The sequence below is a fragment of the Melozone crissalis genome, unplaced genomic scaffold (assembly GCF_028551555.1).
Source record: "Melozone crissalis strain CALT ecotype California unplaced genomic scaffold, PUWL_Pcris_2 ptg000006l_1, whole genome shotgun sequence".
Lineage (NCBI taxonomy): Eukaryota > Metazoa > Chordata > Aves > Passeriformes > Passerellidae > Melozone > Melozone crissalis.
The window spans coordinates 27,310,881-27,332,193 of NW_026535784.1; the positions used below are offsets into that span (position 1 = coordinate 27,310,881).

Here is a 21,313-nt window from a genome sequence, read left to right on the forward strand (position 1 = left end):
CCCGTGCTCAGCTTGGAGACTTAAACTTCTCTCTCTAATGCTCTGATAAGGAGAACTCCAGAATGCTACTGCTAGTATGAAGCATGGCTAACTCAAACTTGAGTTAGTTCTGTGTTTAACTGAATAATTAAATGGTTTTGGGCCACAGAGGGAGCAGGTGACTGAAACTCTTATGGAACAGCTGCTTAAACTGGTCTGGTCAGTGAGATCCAGCTTCTGTCTCTTTTTCACATCAAGCCCGACTGCACATTCCTATCCTCTTCTTAGGCCCAGAGTCATGCTTGAAGGCATACCAGAAAGATAAGATCCACAGAGAATGAATCTCTAGGAAGTAGGGTTTTGGGTCCTCAGAGTGGCTCCTAATAGGTTCAGATGTATGCAAGAGCTGGCACAAGCAATGGAAGACTTTGGCTGGGAAGAGGTGGGTGAAAGGGATATGACTGACTATCCTTTCGGACAGGAGTGGGCAATTACAATGGCTTAGTTAAAGCTTCTTTAGAGCCCTACCTGGGAGTTATACAGATGTTTTCATGCAGTCTCAGGGAATGTATACATATACCACTGTTGCCAGTAACCAGTGTTTAGCGTGTGAGCTGGAAACATGCGACACCCAGGTTCCATTCCTGGCTGCAAACTAATATGTACCAGCAGCAAGCCCTCGTTAAGGAAAAAAGGACTACTTTTGGACGGCTTGCAAACACAGAGATCACTAGGTTTCATCCAGGTGTGGAATCAGGAGGTCCATTTTCAATGTGCCTACTGCTTAGCTTGCTTGTGTTCTGCAGCCCTTTTACTCTCTCTCACTGCTGGTCCATTGCTCTGTCAAGCTAAGCTAAAAAAGTCTTGTAAGATCAGGAGACTTGCAAACATGACAAACGGCTTTGCAGATGTACTTCCCCAAAGGTTTCAGTCCCAGGAGCAGGCGTGCAGCTTGACCTTGCCTGGAGCACATTGAGAAGGACTGTGCCTAACACCTTATTTGCAGAACGCCCTACCCCCCACGTGCAGCATGTGCTGTCCCTCACCAGCTGCAAACCACCGTGTTAGGGACATCTGGTATCAGCTGTGGTCTGTGCTTCCCAGATCACGATGAATTCACTGGGATTACTGGCTGGCAGATGCTTTTATTATAAATATTTCCTTTTTTAAAGTTAGGTGAGATTTTTAATAAGTATAGTCTACATATGAAGCTCATAGCCTCTCTGCTTCCAGGTACAGGGTGCAAGTGTATGCTGAGCTGCTGTGGAAGGTAGCAGGTATTTTGAGTTGTTCCTTGCTAATTATTGCTTCAGTAAACAACAGCTGTTCAAATGCAGCTCAGCTTCTTGCTTTGAAAAGATTACAGTGCCCAAACTGCAGTCTGGTATTATTGAAAAAAGAAAAAAAAGTTATAATCATTTCACTCCCCTACTGCTACAGATTTTATGGGCCTTGTAGTGTGCTGTTATGTCAGGCATATTAATTGCTAGTGAGTCGATGTTAAGCAAATGAAACAGCTTTGTACAGCGTTTGGACACTTGGTTATAGACAGTTTAACAGCAGTCTTCTGGAGAGACTGTGCATTAGTCTTAGATTATTTTTCAGCACTGGAGGAATGGCTCTTTCAAAGTAACTATAAAATGAACCATTGCTGCCATGCAATAGCAGTAATAAGCTGTTAAGGTACATTGCAAAGCATGAGGTCAGAGGCAGTATGTTCTTCCAGCCACCCAAGAAGTGCAATAGCAACTAATTAGTGCAGCTCCTTCAGAGGCTACTGCTACTGCAATGAGAGGAAAGAAAGGCAAGGGGGGCCTCACTGTTCTATCTGCCCTTTAGAGGAAGGAGTTGTTGGTATTAACTTAGCAGAGGGTGAAGGCCTGACCCAGCACAGCACTGTGTCAGCGATGTGCTCTTGGCAGTGAAAAGAAAAATAGCCCTGTTCTCTACTCCATGCAGTTCCTGCCCTTCTGCTTCCTTCCTGAGGAGCAGGATTTATAGGGGCATCTGTCTTGATTTATTGAGGAGCAAAAATTACAAATTAACTTTCCAGGCATGTGCACACACATGATTTGCTGCACAATGCCAGACTGATCCCTTCCCCTCTGTCCTCCTGGCCGGGTGGCTCTTGCCCACAGCCACTGGCCGAGCTACCAGCCCAGCACTGGTGTGAAGCTGGGGCAGCGCCCACGGCCACTGCTGGCCACCAGTGACTATGGTCTGAGAAACAAGCTGGGCTTTGTTGGAAGCAATTTTTCGGTGCACTGGTACATTTCACTGGCTGCCGATGAAAGCCATCTGAAAACACCTTTTGTGCAGTTAAAAACAAAGAAAAAACCCCTCATGTATTTTATCACATGCATATATGAGCAGTCAAGCTGGCACCCTTTGGTTGCCCTTGAGAAAGAACAAGGTGGTCTGAGCCCACTGCTGTCATGGGGGTCACCTGCCGAGGGCAGGGCTCTGCTTTGGGCCCGCGGCCGGGCCTCGCCGTCGGGCTGTGAGAAGGAGCAGGGCCTGGGCAAGCGCCAGCCAGCACCACGGGTAGTACTCACTGTGGTGCTGCCCTTGTGGAGCCCCTGCCACGGCCCAGAGTCCACGGGATTGGCACATTCAGGGAGACCGGAGAGGGGGCACGAGGTGGCACTGGCTCAGCAGGACGTTCCAGCCTGCCGGCCCCGCTCGGGTCAGTCGGGTTCCATGCTGCGGGTTGGCACGAGGTCTGCTGCTATGGGACACGGCATCTTAAGGCAGTATGTATGTACTTATGAGTGTACGTACGTAAAAATTTATTTATTTTTTTATTTACATTGTTGCAATCCCACCTCAAGGAGGCGCACCCCTGGCGCGCCGCGGGCCCCATCGAGCCGATAAAATGGCGGCTAAGAGCCCCCGCAATCACCGGCCCAGCGTCGGCAGCTGCCGGCCCTCCCCTGCCCGCCAGGGGGCGCGCGAGCCACGGCCGGCCCGCGGTGCCGCGTCCCGGTGGAGGGTACTGCCCGGCCGGGGGAGCGGGGCGTGTCCCGGTGGAAGGGACTGCTCGGCCGGGGAAGCGAGGGGAGCGGTCCCCGCCTGGCCCGGCCCGCGCTGCCGCTTTGGGGCGCTGAGGGACGGTGCGCTGATGGCGAAGGGGGTCAGGTGGTTGAGGGAGCGGGTGTTGTCCCGGGCGAACGCCGTGCCGGCTGCCGGGGCGGGGAGCGGCTCGCTTGCGGCTGGGAGCGCACTTCAGTGCCCTCCCTTGGGTCTGAGCTGCGCTGTGAGGGGTCAGGAGCGGAGGGAGCAATTTGCCGTTCCCGGTGAGGCAGCTCCCGGTTAAGGACCCAGCGCTTCCCAGCGCACCGGAGCTGGCGGAGCGTGAAACACCTGGGAAGGGAGTGTCGGTCACTGAGGGCAAGGCGCGCTCAGGGCAGAGTGCGGTCAGAGCTGGCGCAGGCAAGGTTTTACTATTTGAAAATTTTTGTTTGGTTTTTTTTGTTTAACCTAAACACGTGCCTCTGGATGCCTTGAAAACATAAACATGCGGAAATATTAGCTCTGGCTATGTTATTAGAGAGTGAGGAAGTTTGTTTTAGTTAGTTTTAATAATCAGCTGCTGTAGAAGGTAATAGAACAACATATCTCTGCTGAGTAAACCGGGGGATGTTTTTAAAATGCCTCAGCCTTGCACTCGCTGTTTAAAGAGTTGAAACTTTTAGGGTTATGTTTGTTGGCTTCGGTCTGTGCCAACTTAATTGGGATATTTCAGGATTGTTAAAGGGGAGGTGATAAGGAGAAGACAAACCCAAACCCTTTGGCCTGGAATTTACCACAGTTATTAGGGTTTTACTTTGACGTCTCCTGTGCAGCTAAATGAATGGTGCCATAATCTAGTGTAAACTCACATCACCTGCATCCATTACATGTACTTCCAATAGCTCCTATTTTGCCAAAAGCTTTTGGAAACTGCTCCTATAGTCAGTTACCAGAATTGCCTTCCCACCCACTTTCTCTTCCCTCCTTTCCTGTCTATTTGGAAGCACTTTGCTACAACTTTGTTTTTAATTTTTTTTTTTTCTGTGAGGGCATTTAGACACTATTTTCATGTCACCCTTTTGTGCCGTTTTTTCTTTCTTTCTTTCTTTCTTTTCTTTCTTCTTTTTTTTTTTTAATTGTTCCAAGACTCAGATTTATGTGTGATGTCTCCTTGTGCTCTCTCCACGGTTTTCATGCATCAGGACTGCATGCAAGAGTGGTACTGCTGGCACCATATGCAGAGATAACATTGCCTTCCTATTTCCCTTGTTTAACAAGGCCAGTAATCTCATTAAGCTTCTCCACCCCTAAAAGCTCTTCACTGCCACCACGATTGTACTGGAATCTCACAATGAGTTATTTATCCATTATGCACTCCTCATTCTTTCCAGTCAGTGCTTTCTTGAAGGCGGCCATGTACCTTTCATAGCAAGATTTGCATTTCTTATTCTGAGATATTTTACTTTTGGAGTTGCCTGTCTTGAAATGCATTTTGTTTGAATGGGCTCACTTCAGCAAGTGATCCATATTGTTCTGTGTGACTGCTCTGTCCTAGCCATTATTTGCCACTCCATTAATTTTTGTCATGTGCAGATATTGGCGTGACTGATTTTTTTTTTTAATATGTGCTTCCCCGTCATTGTGTAAGTTGGTGTCTAATACTGGTTCTGGTATTATGGGCTTGTACACCCACACCCTCCCCAGCTCATTTTTCCATAGTGGTTTTTATCTGCAAACAATGGGTGAACTTTTTAATATTTATTTTTATAGCATTTGTAACATGCCTATATAGAGTTCCTTTCAGATTTGCATTAATAACTGATTCCTCAATTATCTTTCTTTATGCTGTTTTAATTTTATTTATTATTGCTGTAACTTTAATTGGTTCATTAGATAGCCATTCTTGTCATTTCAGTTTAAAAATGATTCCTGGGCTTGAAATTTGGAAATATTTTGTTGCACTGGGATAACAATTTTCCCTTGTGCCTCTGTAATGCATGGCACTCACCCTGCTGTCTCAGACTGCTTAAGTGTGATTGAGTAACTAGAGCCAGTTGAAGCATGTTGTCGCCTTCCAGCCTTGTTCTTAGTTTCTGAATTTCTTCCTTTTCCTCCTGAATCCCAAAAGGCTTTATTAAGACAGCTTTGTGGGAACCATTAACTCTAAGCTGCATAATTATGTTACTACAGCATTGACTTGTTTAATAGTAGGGAAAAATTGTATGCATGTCTAGAAACTTATATTCCTCAATGATGGAAATTTAACTTAGTAAATTAAAAGGTTTACTCAATTTACCTACAAAGTTATAGTAATTAACAGCTAGAGAGTCTACCAGCAATAAAGCAGGTTCTGTGACAACATGTCACTTTAATGAGCTGCCATCATATTATGCTTATTCTTCACCTTTTAAATTGCATATAAGTCTCTCATGTACTTAAAGAAAGGGATGGTGTTACTTCTTAGCTTGCTTTGTTTAGAAGTGGGGACCTATATTTAGCATATTTATCTTTACTTATCGATGCATTTAATGTTATGCTTGCACTGCTCAGAATTGCATACATTTGTGATACTAGAAATCAGGCCAAGAATTTTTTTAAAAAGCCATGCATACAAAGAATATTGCAGTTGATAATCCTCATGCCCCTCTTTGTGTGGTACTGTGTGACTTCATTCTCACTGTTGTGTTTCAGACCCCCTAAGGGCAGCTCACCTCCCTTTTGCTCTCCCTACCCTGTTGTCCCCAGCACATCTGGTTATGAAAGCAGGGCAGATTGTGCCATAGCACCAGAGACCATGTTCTTGTCCCTCACAGTGCCACCTGCAATTGCCAGTATTCTGCTTTGTGATTAGGAGATGGCATAACAAACAAGCCTTTCCACCATCTCTTCCCCCTGAAAGGCTAAGACACTTTTAGTGGTCCCTAACAAATACTCAGGTTTCTGGGATGGGGAAAAGAAAAGCTGCATTTTTTTCAGCTTTTCGTGGTGCACCTAATTAAGACTTGGCATCCTTATTTATGTTACTTCTGCTAAAAAATGGGCTGGGGGGATGAGCAGAGATTTACCTATTATTTGTATTTTGACTTTTTGAATAGATCTAGCCTAGGTACTCACACAGTTAAATCTGCCTTGTGTGGTCAGTCTGCCACAAAGCTAAAAACTTCAGAGGTAAAAAATGAAGCCTTAAGCTCTGTCAGCATGACAGCTATAGACCATGTGTTCCTTTTTTCCCGGGGGAAGAATTGGCACATACTCATCAATTAACTGGTTTACATTTTGTTTTTTATCACTTTTAGTTTGTCTTTTTTGTTTGGTATGACTGAGCCCCAGCAACTTGTGTGTGTAAAGATCAATTTAATTTTATAAGGCTTGTATCTTTAATCCTTAAGACTGATTGGTTGTAGATGAGAAGCTGAGTAGTTTGGTGGGTGTGGATGTGGCTTTGCAGTTAGGGGTATGATATCACTTGTCTGTGCTGTTCAGTTTATGCTGTGGGATGATGCTCTGTGCTTTGGCTTATTTTTAACCCTGGCAGCTTCTAATAAGTGTCAAATAAGCAGCTTCTAATAAGCTGCTTAGAAGCTGTTTCTAATAAGTGCCTCTGCTTTGCCATCCCCAGAGAATTATGCATGAGTTTCTTCCTCTTTTTCTTAAAGGTTCTCAAGCTGCCCATATGTAAAGCCATAGCCTGCCCTTCTGGACATAGCAGTATATCAAGGTATCAACACTTTCAGAAGCTTTTCCCTTCCTTTTTTTCCCTGAAATCAGAATTCAAGCATTTTGTCATCTGATTCTCTGCAAATGCAGCCTATTCTCCCATAGACAATTTTAACTGTTATTTTATGTAGTGTTTTTTCTTTTACAGCCTTACAGCCATCACTTTAGAAATGCCTCAGAAGAGTGGCAGTGGTAACTGGCATTTTTCCCCCCTTGTCAAATGCAAATCTCTCACCTCCCAAGTGTGAACATACAAAGATCTCTTACTGCCTTTTTTTTTAATAACAAAATTAGGCCATAGTTAGCAAAGCAGTGACCTGATTAGTGCTGGATCAACATGTTACCAACTCAAGGTTGTTACTGCAAAGTGAGTGTGGTGAAGTCTGCCTGTTCCAACTAAAATGAAAGCAGTCTCTTGACGAAGACCTGTGCTGAAGTCAGCAGTTTCTGCAAAGGGGGTCTAAATGCAGGTTGAAGGATCTCTTCTGTGTATATATGTAACTACCAGTGCCAATCTAATTCTTTATAATCAAGTACTTTTTGTCATATTTTTACTCAGGAGGATAAGAGAGAAAACAATTCTAAGTGATTTTTTTTTTTCTTTGGCTCTCCTTATCTATGAAAGATTTGGCTTTGTGGAGGTATATTTAATGTTTTCTGTAAAGTAGGCCCCCTGAGAGATCCCATGGAGTAATTCACTTTGCTGAGCTAGCAGATGAAGCCATTGGAGAGAGTCAAAAAAAGGTACAGCCAACTGTGAAGCAAATGAATCAATAGGAGTGCAAGGGGATCACTTTGTTTCTTCAATAAGAGAAAAGCGTCAGCACAGGTGCAGTATCTGACATACAGATGAAAAAAACCCAAATATAAACACACACACACGCACACGTTGGGTTGGCTTTTATTGGAAAGCCTAGATGCAATCTATAGTTATCAATTTGTGGAAAATTCAGGACACATATAAAGTTAAGAAGGCAAATTAAAAGAACAATACAAATCAGACGAAATATACATCTCAAAATATCAGGATAGCATTTTCACTGGCATTGTCTAAAATACTTAGAATCTCCTTTCTTTTTTTCTTATTTTTGTAATATGCTTCTTTAATTATGCATATTTTTTCTTTAAAAAGATCTTTTGTGTCTATATTCCCCAAGGTCACTATTTCCTGCAGGAACATGTCCAGATCACAAGTCTTTTTTAGCAAGAAATAGGCTCATTATACCTACTAACAAGGCCACTAATTGGCTTGATTTGACTGTATCTAAAATGATCACCAACAGATACTATAATTTGTTGTTTATTGGTGCCAGAACAAAGGAGAAGGGACTGGTATGCGCCAAGTAGAAGATATATTTCAATGTTGACATGTTATACAAGCTTTTCATATTCAAACAGAACAGAAACATTGGACATAATTTAGAATATGAGCCTATTTCAACAGAGAGCACTTACAGCATGCTAAATACAGTGCTGTGGAAGAGCCACCCAACAGAACTGCAAACACCTAGCATTTTACATCTTTGAAAAAGAATACGTAGCTCAATGACACACCTCTGGGGTCTGAAATACCATCCTCTCTAAATTTAGGGCCCTCAAGATTCAAGGGTAAAAGTACTAACAACTAATCTGTGCTTTAATTCTAATAGATGATTAGCATTCATTATATGTGTAATTAGTTCTGTATGCTCTACCAAATACACACATACAGTAATAGCACTGATACTGTAGATTCGGTAGCGACTGGGCTGGGAGAAATTCAAATCTGTTTATCAAACAATCCTAATGTGCAATTTAGAGTATGTATTACCATAGACTCTCAGAATACAAAGCAGTTAGAAAACTATTTTTATTACATCCACTTGAACCATTCATAGTCAAGACACGTTCACTTACTATGTTCTGTCATTATAATACATGGATAGAAATACTGTGTATATTTCAATGAACATCAAAACCCCCAATTTTGTCTCATCTTAAAAATATTTATTTTTGTGGCTGAATTTCGTGTTCATGAGACTAAAGCTCCAAGAATGGTTTCAGCCAAGATGTAGAACAGATGCCATAGATGCCACCACAGGCTTCCTATAAGGAACCAGCTGCACACTTGAGTTCTTCCTGCAGCAAATATACTGGGCCTTGGAGCAGAGCATGCCAAATCTATGCAGTGGTGTGGAGATGCAGACTAGGCACTAGAACTGGACCTTCCTCTCCATCCCCAGGTTGTGTTCACAGTAATGAGATTTGATCTGCCAGCTGAAGGCCAGGAGATGAATCTACTGAACAGCCTGCCTGCCTAAAGAGCAATTCTGTAGCATCAGGTCAGAGGTACGCTTCTTCTATCTGGAGTTATTAACACCTAAAAGAGCTGTATTGTACAGAAGACAAAGTTGACATAACTGGATGAAACTACATAATTTCTTCTTCTTCTTCTACATACAATTTGCCGAGCACCTGAGACACTATTCCTCCATTGTGAAACAAAGCTTCTAAAAAACCAACAGAAACCCCACCTGGTATGAATAAATGTCCATTTATTACATTAGGGCTGGAAAAAGACAAGGAAACCCCAACCTATTAAAGTCTTCCATCATACTAAATGAGACTTATTTGGTTACTGTGCCTTCTAACAATGACTGATGAAGTGGCACTGGCCTGGGTGACAGGAGAGGGAGGGGAGGGAGCTGTGGTCTGATTCAGCCAGCCACTTTGTGGAGTGTCCCATCCTATCAGCAGAGTGATAGATGCACAGCTTTAAACCTAATACAAAAATATTAACACTTTTGGACATTAGTCATCACTGTTATATCTCTACAATATAATCCTTTATACTGTACAGCTATAACATAAAAGGTGCAATTCCTTTTTCTTTAAAAAAAATCACACACAGCACATGTTTTTATCATTTTATTTTTAAGTATAAACTTTTTTAAACACTTTACATAAATTAACTCCTCTGAGACTAATATTTGATGTACAGTAAATTGTAATTCATATAAAAATCCATAAACAACTTGTCTCACATAATTTACAAAAAAATCAGGGTTTCCTTTGCTTATATGCAACAAGGATTCTACTTGCTGTTTTCCCCCCAAGGCAAACCATGTTAGCATTGTAAAATCCATTATTAAATTCCCATGGTAGCATAAGTCACTTGTGCCAATGTCCTTTTAGAAAGCAGCACAGTTTAATGCAGTTGGGTTGTCTATAAACAGTAATTTTTGCCCCATGTTTTAAAATTAACAGATATATACCACATCCTATGCAGTGAGAAAGAGAGAGAAAAAGAGAGAGAGAAAGAGAGAGACTACTTCTTGTAAGCAAAGGTCAACAATTCAGAACTATTTGGAAACACTGTATGGGTCTGTATCTTAATTAAATACAGTGCCTCAAAGAAACAGCCTGTTGCAAAACCTGTAGGCCTTTTTATTTTCTTTTTTTCTTCTTTTTTTTTTAATACTTTTCAGTCCAACTTGAGTGCAGCGATATGCATATGTAAACATATTCTTTAAAGCAGATCACCTTTAAGGTCATTGAGAAAAAAAAAAGTTTTGTCATTAGCAGTATCATTCTTCTGGAAGGCGCTCTTTTCGTTACAGAGTCTGGATTGTGCTACAGAAAAAATCTGAGCAAAGATGTAAGCTTAGGCTCAAGTAGTAATGCAGCAAAACAGTTTAGTCTCCTTTTTAGAAGACACTGGTACACAGTCTCTTTGGCAGCCTGAGCTAAGCCAGTGTGTTACCTCTTTCCTATCTCACTTTGTCTGAGGAACTGTATATTGTTAGCGCTGTCTGCTAATTCTGGATATTGCTCCACAGAGAGTACATAGTACCCATCGTATCCTTGTACCTTTCCAGCACTTAGCAGCTGCCTCTTTTCTCCTTCTGTCCACAACCTGGCGCCTTCCTCTCCATCTCTTACTCTCTGTTGTTCTCTGGCCCAGGCACTGGAAAGAGCTCTTTGCCTGGCTTGCTCCAGTATCCGGGCCTTTTCCTCATCGAGTGTCATGCCATAGCGGACGTGAAGCGCTAGAGCACCGTATTGCATTTCAACATCAGCAAACCTACGAGTCCTGCCGTTCACCACAGTGGTGGACTGGGAAACAGTGACATTGATGCCGTTCTCCAGGGCCTTGCGCCCACTCGTCAGCCTCAGTGTCCCAAGGTCACTCTCAGGGGAGGTGGTCTTGATAAAATAGTGCGTGTCCTTTCCCTCCACAGTGAAATGCAAGTTTTCTAGGTAGTAAGCGTTGTTCAAAACAGCTGCCACTTTTATGCAGTCCTCATTAGCAATGTTGAGCACGTTTGTTTGCACTTTGCCTTGATTGACAGCGAGCATCACCCCTTTGCCAATCAGAGACTTCACCGTGGCAAACCACAGCCACGACTTTTCTCCGCTGGATTTCCGTCTGCTGACCTGCACTTCTGCCATCTTTCCCAGGGAAAGGAAAGCCTTTGCTTGTCTCGCCACTTGTTGTTGCACTCCAGAAATTGGCTGTAAACAAGAACAGACAGAAGTTTTACCAGCCATCTGTAGCCCCCTAAATGCCAAACAGCCAGGATTTCTTGGTGTGCTGCCCGTGGACAACAACAGGATATGCCACAACTGACAGTGCCAAGGAGTTAATTAGATCTGCATACTGCTTGTTCTGCTGAGTTACAAGACTATTTTGCTAATGCTCACTGCTTTTACTCTTTGTCTCCCTGAGAACCTGCACAAAAATCAGCTTTAACTTCAGAGGCTACTTACTGGGCTGCACAGGACAGACCTGCAATGCCAATACATAACCAGAAGAATCACAGAATGGTTTGGGTTGGAAGAAGACCTTGAAAATCATCTAGTTCCAACCCCCTGCTGTGGGATACCTTCAACTAGACTGGGTTACTCAAAGACCCATCCAACCTGGCCTTGAACACCTTCAGTGACAGGGCATCCACAACTTCTCTGGGCAGCTTGTTTCAGGGCCTCACCACCCTCATAGTAAAGAATTTTGTCCTAATATGTAATCTAAACCTACTCTCTTTCAATTTGAACCCGTTTTTCCTAGTCCTGTCACCACCTGCTCTTGTAAATAGTATTACCCCATCTTTCCTGTAAATTCCCTGAGGTACTGGACGGCTTCAGCTGTGTTACCTGAAAACCTTCTCTTTTCCAGGCTGAACAAGCCCAATTCCTTTCCTCATAGAAGAGGTACTCCCCATCCCTCTGATCAACTGGGTGGCCCTCCTCTGGACTTCAATGAACAGGTTTATGTCCTTCCAGTGCTGGGGGCCCCAGGGCTGGATGCTGTGTTTCAGCTGAGGTCTCACAAAAGCAGAGTAGAGGGGCAAAATCCTTCCTTTCCCTTGCCCTGCTGATTGGATGCGGCCCAGGACAGGATTGACCTGCTAGGCTGCCAGTGCACATTGCCAGCCCATGTCATGTTATACAGGTAAGAGCTGTCTCACTGCAGTGTCATCTTACTATGGTGGCATCTCTTCCTCTGAGCTTGTTCAGTTATGATTCCTGTCTACCATGAGTCCAGTCAAACTGAGGAGATTTTGGCAGGTTATGAAGCTGTGCTTTAGAACTGGAACAAACCTTTCTTTACGCTGAGTCAGGAGATAAGAGTCTCAAGCAGCTGCAGCCTGAGACCAAACTGCAGGGTGGCTCTCACAATCCCTCAAGCTGCTGAAGAAATAAGGGAAATCAAACTGTAATGACAGTCTTTACAGTAAAAGAGAGGGAAGCTAATGGTATGGACCAGTGAGGTGGAATACTGGGGGCTGATACCCTTTCTTGCAAGTACTTGCAGAAACTGATAAAAGGGGATGTGTGAAAAGACTGTGGCCGGTTGGGCTGCGTGACCTTCCATTTCACTTCAAGTATCAGCTTCCTGCCTAAAAGAGCTTTTCCGCAAGAGCTTTAGGTGGGTGCAACCCTGAATATAGCAGCATTTTGTTCATAGCTAGCAAAGACAAGGGGCAATGTATGAAAAGAACCACCAAGCCAGTCTAATGGAAAAGCTAGGATAGCAGAATGTCATGGAAGAGCTGTGTGTAGCCCACTGTGCCAGATGCACTCTTGGTAAAGAGAGGATGGCTGGGGAATGGGACCTGTGAGCACAACTGCAGTGCTTAGCCTGGACAGCTGAAAGAGTAGGAGCAGCTAGCAGGAATGGTTAGCTAGTGCACCTAGACAGCAGGACAGCTCAAATCACAGGGTCGGCTGTGGTTGGGATAAGACCTCAAAACTTACTGGTCTAACCCTGGGCCTTAGCAGCAACAAGCTGTGAATGAGCTGTACTGATAGAGGTGGGGAGCAGACAGCTGTCCTGGCAGTTGCCTCAGCAGGAAACAAAGATTTAAATAGCTTTGGCTGCACTTTTGAAAATGAGTACTTGGTTTTTGATGATGATCCAGTTTATCTTCCAATTGACCCCTTCTCCTTTCAGTAAAATACTGCTTAAACCATTTGATTCACTGCTGACAAATGAGTCAAAAGCCTGCTTTGTTTTCCTAAATTTCTGGATGGGAGACCAACTGGAGTCATTAAGATTCATACAACCTTAATTCAGCCTTGCTGCTGATCAAAGCTTGGCAAAAAGTTTGCAAAGGCTTCTCTGTTTTGCACACGGGTAGCTTTCTGGAGGGGATAACTCCTGAGGGAATTATGAATTAACTTGGACTCTCCATTCTTCTTGAATGTGGCAGATTTTGGTCTGCATTTGCTAATGAGTATGAATTTCAGCTGTTGTAAATCCTACATGAAAGCTATTGGGCACAAAATATATTGTAGACAGCAATCATCAGTGAGAGCAGCAAAATGCTATAGCAACTTCATAATGACAAAGTTTTTTTTTTTTTATCCTCAGAGCTCAGTAAAGCTCACTCACTCCAGAATGTTTCAAAATACCAAGTGGTTTGTGTGTTTACTTCTGCCTCCTTCTGCATTTGCTTGTTCACCAGTGAATACCAGAGTTGCAGCTTCTTCCTACGTGAGAATTTTGAATCTTTGTTTTCCTACCACGCCCTTCTTGCTCTGTCACATCACGTGCTCCTGGCATTCCTCATGTTATTGAGCTCTTTCTCAAAGATTTTTGACAACTAGCTGTCTGCCCTCATCTCTTTGACCAGACTGGTTCTATTCCTGGTATGATTTTGCTGGTGTTAGTGGATGATTTCATTCTTTAGCCTTTGAGACCTATCTTTGAGACCTAAACAACTTCTGATCATTCTTCACAGCCATGCCTGATGACAGGTCTCTTATCTCCCAATACAACTGGAATGCTTGCCATGCTCCTCCTTCACTTTGTTGCTCATGGAAGACACTAGTCTCATGCTGGGCTCTAAACTCTCTCCCTGTTACTCCGTTCCTTGCTGTTAAAAAAGAATGAACTAATGAACAAACAAACTAACTAACTTACTAACTAACTTCCTGAATGCAAAGTTAGCTTCTATATGTTCCCTTCTGCTGGGCCACCATGCTAAGGACATTTGATCTACATTAGGTTGTAGGATTTTTAAACTTTGTATCATCTTTAATTTTTGTAGCATTCTCTATCATGATTCTTGTAAAAAGAGATCTTTTCTTTGACTGTTTAGAATGGGATCACCCATTTTAATGTCTCTTAATGCTTCTTTCTAAAGCAAAAACCATAGGATTTTTGAGGGCATAGGTATTTGATCTTTGAGTAAGCCTAATTTGTAAATACAATTTTCTTAAATGGCAGACTTAGATTTTACTTCCACATGCATTTCTTTCATTATTTAAAATCGCAGCAGGTTTTCAGGATGAAAGTTCATTTTTTTTGGTTTCAAAGAACTTCATAAGCACCCGAGTTTTATGTGATATAGTAGAATTTACCTCAGGTAATTTCAGTTTCAGTATTTTATCTTTACATATAACACATGGTGTCCATAACACATGGTTAATATTAAAAAGAAGCAAAATTATAGTGGTGCCTGGTATGGGTATGTTATATCACCTCTTCTTCTTCTGTTTATTTCACCATCTCTTTTTTGCTACAGTATTCATTTACTGTCTTCAGGCAGAATGTTAGTAAAAATATAATTTCTGTAGTTTCTGCTATGAAAATTAGACATCTTTAGAGCATCTTAAACTTTTCATTGATTATTGTCTTTTAAAATTTTTATAATTGCTAAAAGCAATCAAAAGCTTATACAAAATAGTACCTAACTTAGCAAATCTATAATAAACCCTCCACTTGTAATTTCTTAAACTAGATAAAGGTACTAAGTTTGGATTGAACTTAGCAAAAAACCCTGGCTGTCAGAATTATCCATGCCTTATAAGATCTGAATGGAAGGGAACATTCTATCTTGTTCAATTTGCATGTTTAGATTTGTTTCTTACTGGTATGTCTTCCCATTGCTGGCTCTTCACAAGTTCATAAGAAGGTTCTGTTAAATCAAATTTTGGAACAGGGAAACCAGGGATGGCATTGTGCAGATGGAAGCCAAATGTCACCAGCCAGCTGTTAACATCTGAAAGGGAATAATTATAAGAAAAAAACAGAGAAAAATATTAGAATAGTTCTGTATTTTGCAACCACACAATTTTTACATATAATAGCTTCTGGCATAGTTGATTTATTTTTGTATGGAAACAGCAAACCTATACAGGAAACTTTCAGTTCTAAACTTAAAAGAAGATGTCTATTCTATAAAAGAGTTGCACTAGGCTCAGTTGAAAGGTATTGCAGAGTTCAGCAATCAGGTTCTGATGGTTCTGGTGACTTCCAAAACAACTATGGCACCACAATTAAGGGGCGATTTCCTTGTCATACAGCCTAAACCAACTGGAATTTCACAGTCAGGTTAAACACGCTTTATGTCATACCCTCATCATCAATACTTTTAAACAAAGTCAAAAAAAAGTACTGCAGAGCACATCCTATCCTTTTGGTGTGTGTAATGACTTCAAACTACTCCTGAAATATCACCTATATGGCCAATTACCTTTTAAATGATTTGGCAGATATTTTTTGTTGATTCAAGAGAAATCTGCTCCTCTTCAAGATGATGTGGGATCGATGAAATGAAAAGCTAATGAAATGCATCAGTAAGCAGACAGGATACCAAATTACCATTAGATCACATTATTTATGATACATTTTATGTTCTGTTAAAAATAAATTAGGGGTGTCAACAATCAGTTAACAATTGTTTGGCAAGAAAGAGTGCGCTGCCTTGTTTCTGTTTTTTTACACTATCTTCCACAAAAACTAAGCTTAGAGATCGGCAGAGTGCTCCTTACCAAGCCTAATAATTTTTATTTAAGAATGCTCACAATATGTGGGATAAGGAAGCAGATTTTTCCAAAAATTAAATAAATAAAAAATATTTATCTTAAAATAATTTTTAACATTTTGAAATAAATGCTATGCCTCATGAGGTGCTGCATCTAAAACTGCCAGTCAGCCAAATTACCAATTGTAATAATAACCTTATATAAGCAGTGTCTGCCTGTGCATTTCAGACATCAAAGATGTTAAGAAAAGAACCAAAACTGTATTTTGAGGGCATTTTCTGAACTAAGTGCATGATTTTCAATGGCACAAAGAATCTGATTCCAGCTGCATTCCCTACAGCACATGCTGCTAAAAGAGGACAGATTCAGAGGTCTGTTTTTATTCTTACTCTCAGGCAGCCTGCTAGCAACCCATTTAATAGCTGCTGTTTGTTAAATGAATGCAAACCCACTTGATTCCCAGGATGCTCTTCTAAGTGGTAGTCTCACAGCTCCTAAGTAAGTGGGGCTGAGCTCTTCCTGTAGACTGGCAATGTCTGTGTAAATTGGATTATTTACACTTAATTCAAATACAAAAAAATAAAATGTATCGGAGCCATACATTTTTCTCAAAATTTTGGTGTCGTGTAGTCAGATTTTTGGTGTGTAGAATAATGGAAAACACTACACACCACTAACTCTAGAACAACAAAAAGCATACAGGTTCCCTAAGAATTGAGATATGAAAGTAAGCACGTTAGCACCTTTTTTTGCCAAAACAGAAGTTGAATCCTTTTTCTATACTATCCTACTCCTTCTATGCACCTGGCTGGGTACACATTACTTTGTGCTAGCCCTGGGGCTTATTGAGCAATTGACATTAGCAGTCTTGCAAAAGTCTACACTGGAGAATATCAACCAGCTTCCAGTGAATATTTTCTTTGATGCTAGTGTGTTAAACTGATCACAGGAGGACCCCTTCTGCCTACAGTCTCACTCCCTCTAAACTGGATGCCTGTAGATACAGCTGCAATCAAGTGACCTTCTCTTACCTGTGATATAATCCTTCACATCATGTATTTTACTGGCTGGGTTGTTATTTCTAAACATGTACAAATTAAAAGGAGCTGGATCCTTCCCAATTCTCTTCCAGATTTCAATATCAGGTGTTGTCCACCGGCCTGCCAGTATGTCATAATCTCTTTCTCCAAAGTGGACTAGTTTGGTCAGTGGGTCATATAAGCCTCCGTGGAATCCAATTACCAGCTGGAAGTCAAGGTTAGAGTCAAAATAGATCTCTCCATAGGCAGTGTATTGAATTTGTTTAAGCATGAGACCATTGCTACTGAAAACAGCCAGTGGTGTCCCTGTATTGTCTGATGCAATGTAAAACTCATCTCCACTGCTAATTTCCATGGCAAAAAGATGTCCCTGCAGATCATAGTACAGAGATGTGATTTCAGAACTTGAGTGGTTATAGACATGAGTTATCCTGGTTGGGTAGGTAAGGTCTGCGTAGAAGAACTGGAGATGCTGCCCAAGGCTAGTTTTAGTGGAAACGCGTCGTCCGAGTCCATCATAGCGGTAAATCACCGTCCACCCGCTGCCTTTGCTATAAACTCGAGTAAGAAGGCCCTTGGAACTGTATTCAAAGATTTCGGTGCCCCTCTGACGCAGAAACCCGTCCTCATCTAGCCTGTACTGTACATCTCCCAGCCGGGTTATTCTGTCCCGCAGGTCGTACCGCAGTGGTGTCAGACGGGCGCTGCTGCTGGGGTTCAGCAAGTGCAGGTTGCCGTTCAGGTCATAGTTGTATCGCCACATTATTTTTTCATTCAGATAAACTGTCTGGAGCTGACCATCTACATCATATTCGTAAGCATATTTGGTGGTGTTGGCAAATGGCCCAATCTTAATTTCTCTTTTTGTCACTCGTCCCATGTTATCATACTGAATTGTAATCCAATACATTAATGACCGAAATATTTCATACTGAATTTCCTTGATGCGCCCATGTGCATCGAAGTGTTTTGTGTATGTCATTACAGCTGTTGAAATGATCTGGTTAATATCGTAATATATAACTCCAAATTTTCCAAACTGTTCAACTTTGCCAGAGATATCGTCAAACTGGTAGAGATCAATGGGCAATGGGGTTTCATTGATGACACCTTGCATGCTAGTCACTCTGAAGCTATTGTCATAGCTGTAGTCAAATCGGGCGTTTACCATTCCGTCTTCACTAAAGCGGAAAATCTGTCTGTCAACCAACGGGCCAATTTGTCTGTACCTAATGGTGCAGATAAAACCATCGCTTTGGAGGTTTACTGTTTTCAGGACTCCTGCTGTCTCATCATAAGTAAAACTAACTCTTGTACTATCATATAAAATTTCTGAGAGCTTCGTCTGCCGTCTGTACTTGAATAACACTCTCCGGCTTGTCCCCAGGAAAGCAGTTTGAAGGAGCTGCCCTTCCTCGTTGTAGTCCATGATAACAGAAGCATTGCTTTCCGGGGGGTTGTATATGTTCCGGTAATAGCCGATGGAGCGGATAGTCTGCATGGTATGACGAGCAACACTGGGCATGGTGACAGCGGAGAGCCGATCCAACAAATCATATTCGAAGATATACTGCCGTTGGCTATGGAGCAGAAGAACCATTGACTGAAAATTAAGAACAGATTTTTATCATGTGACAAATGGTGCGGTATCTCCCCTCCCGCCACATACTGATACTATTTCTTCACAAAAATGTGACATTCCCACTTGAGAAAATTATCTCCTCTTTAATTGAGTTATCATTGACCTTACATGTTGTTAACATCTCCCTGCCTAATTTACTTGTATGCCTAATTGTAAGGGGTTCTGTAATTAGTAGTTCCACATTCATAATTTGCTACTTGTTATGACTGTATCACTCTTTTATCAAGCATTCACAGCTAAACAGCAGATTGTCAATGGATTCAGATAAGTCATGTTTAATATGGGAAGAAGTAAAACTGTCTTAGAGCCATTAACTCACGAGGAGAACAACATATGGGAGATACAATTTCTCTCTTACAATTAGAGATGATTTTGAAGAATTTGACTAGCCTGAGAGCTCTGAATACTGTGTTCTTGTTCTGTAAGCTTTTGAGACATAGGCAAAACAACTGTTTGATTATTCATATTGAAAGGAGCTACTTGAATTATTCTGACATTTTCCTAATGTGTGGGTATTATGTATCACAGGTCTTGATTAAAGTAAGTCTGTGGTAACTAGGAAACAGTATTTGCTGAGCAACACCTTCAACAGAAATATATTTAAACCCCTAAAAGACATGGATTCTCTTTCTGCATATCTCACAAGGGTGATTTTCACAGGCATTTCTAGAAGGCATGCTATGATTCAGCAATTGTTACATATGTATTGATTCCTAAGCTTTTGCCTATCCCTTATTTTGATGCTACAACATATAGCAAGTACAAACTGGCAGCTATAATTATTTAGAAAAAAGAGCTTTTCTTGGTAGTGAAAAAAGCCCACAACAGCAGAGCATTTGCAAACAAATTATTTTCAGTTGAACTGAATTGCAGATAGTCCCTGTACCTTATTTTAAGTGTTAAGATAAAAGGTAAATGCAGATGCTTCTTGTTAGTCAGTGGCCTAAATAATTTAAAAACACATCAATTCCTAGCAATTACCTACAGCATGATTACATATCTGTGGAATGAAACATTCCCCTTGGAATCACATGTTGATACTTAGAATAATTGCAATGTGCTTCTACTACCTATTTTTTGCTTTGTATGCAGCAGTGAGGTGCTGCAGAATTTCAGCACATTCCAAGCATTTTTAAAAACCTGAGCGTTCTTTACCTTTTCCAAGTATGTGTAACTCCAGGTTTTCCCATCAGCAAACACTCTAGACACTATCCTTCCCTGTCCATCATACTCTATTTTCTCACTAGTCGTGCCTCTCTGTATGCTGCCTATTTGCCCTGTGGATGCATAGGTGACATTGACAGCCATCAGCTTGCTGCTCGGGAGCCACAGGGTGGGGTGCCCTGACGTGTCGTAGGCAATCCTCAGCAGGAATTTACGGTGGTCATCGTAGATCTTCTCTGTCTTTGTGGTTCGATCAAAGTCAACTGAAAGGAGGTTTCTGCCATTAACCTTTTTAAAGCAAACAAAATGACACAATCAATCATGCTGTTCAAACCCCAGCCACCTGTTATTTCCACAAAGCTAGCTATTCTTTAAATACCATTTACAGTGATTGATTTGCTGTATGTGTAAAGTATTTTAGCAACTTCTTGATATAACTGTAAGGCACTATAATAGCATCTGCCTTAGAAGGTCTGGTTATATGAAGAGAGGGCTCAAAATTTGTTGCAATGTTTTCTTTCTTGATGCTTAGTCAACTGTTAAGGAAATACTGAAAGCTGTGTACTGAAAACTTTGGTAATAAATGGGGTCATTTCAATACAAACTCGTTCTTTTGTAAGCAGTCTGAAATATATCTAGAAAATTATTGTCAAAATATATTCCCAGCAACTGCTTTTCCAATTCATAACAATCATGCTAAGAAAGAACTGAATCTCAGTCCTTCACAACAAGTATTTTTCAAAATAGCAAATGCAAGATTAAGATCTTCAAAAGCATGTTAGGTCTTCAAATTAAGGTTAAACAGTTTTTAGAACACAGGCATTCAGGATGAAGTGGAAATTTAACTCAGTATACTATCCACTGCTGCAATGTATTTATAAGGCTGAACTCCTTAGTAGAGGATTATATCTTTCTCCTAGTTAACTGACTAATTAAAGCTGACTACCTAAAACCATAAATTACTGGAAGACTACTGAACCATTGAAAAACAGTTGAAAATGCTTTGAAGTTTGTAAGTATTTTGATTTGAAAATAAAGCCTTAGCTTTCTTAAGGCTTTGTTAAATAAAGCCATAGATACATTTATGTTGAAAACTTGTTATTGATATATACGTAAACTACAAGTGACGGATAGTGATTTCTGTGTAATACTTTCACACTGAAATCCACCCCCACCTCCCTTTAGTGTTCAAAATATGTCAACTTTCAATTTCATTGAATTGGCTCTCTTTCCTGCATTTATGAAAGGAAAATGTCCGGTTTTCCTTTCCTATATCAGTATCTTTGCACTTCTCCATTCCTCTCAGCACTGAATTGTGCTTTAGTGTTCTCAAACAGCCCTCAAGGATTTCTTTGTTCATCTGTAAACCATTTCTGTGTCTTTTTAAAGTTGTTCCATGTGGGGTGAAAAACTGATAACTGAGATTTTTTTCAACAATGTATTTTGTGAACATGTGGGAAGTGGGGTAGAAATGGACAGAGAGCTATGTGTATTAAGAATTTAAAAA

At 41.3% G+C, this 21,313-nt stretch overlaps 1 protein-coding gene across 21 annotated transcripts in view; it reads right to left on the reverse strand.

Annotated features, from left to right (window-relative positions):
- Nucleotides 1–7,601: 7,601 nt before the first annotated feature.
- Nucleotides 7,602–21,313, reverse strand: part of TENM3 (teneurin transmembrane protein 3) — a 1,290,863-nt gene continuing 1,277,151 nt past the window's right edge. For all 21 annotated transcript variants that reach the window (XM_054295903.1, XM_054295906.1, XM_054295901.1 and 18 more), the window contains 4 exons: nt 19,798–20,094; nt 16,992–18,603; nt 15,064–15,194; nt 7,602–11,202 (listed from right to left, as the gene is read on the reverse strand). In XM_054295903.1, coding sequence (XP_054151878.1) covers nt 10,447–11,202; nt 15,064–15,194; nt 16,992–18,603; nt 19,798–20,094 — 2,796 coding nt within the window. In that variant the 3' untranslated portion in view covers nt 7,602–10,446. The remainder of the gene's footprint in view (nt 11,203–15,063; nt 15,195–16,991; nt 18,604–19,797; nt 20,095–21,313) is intronic.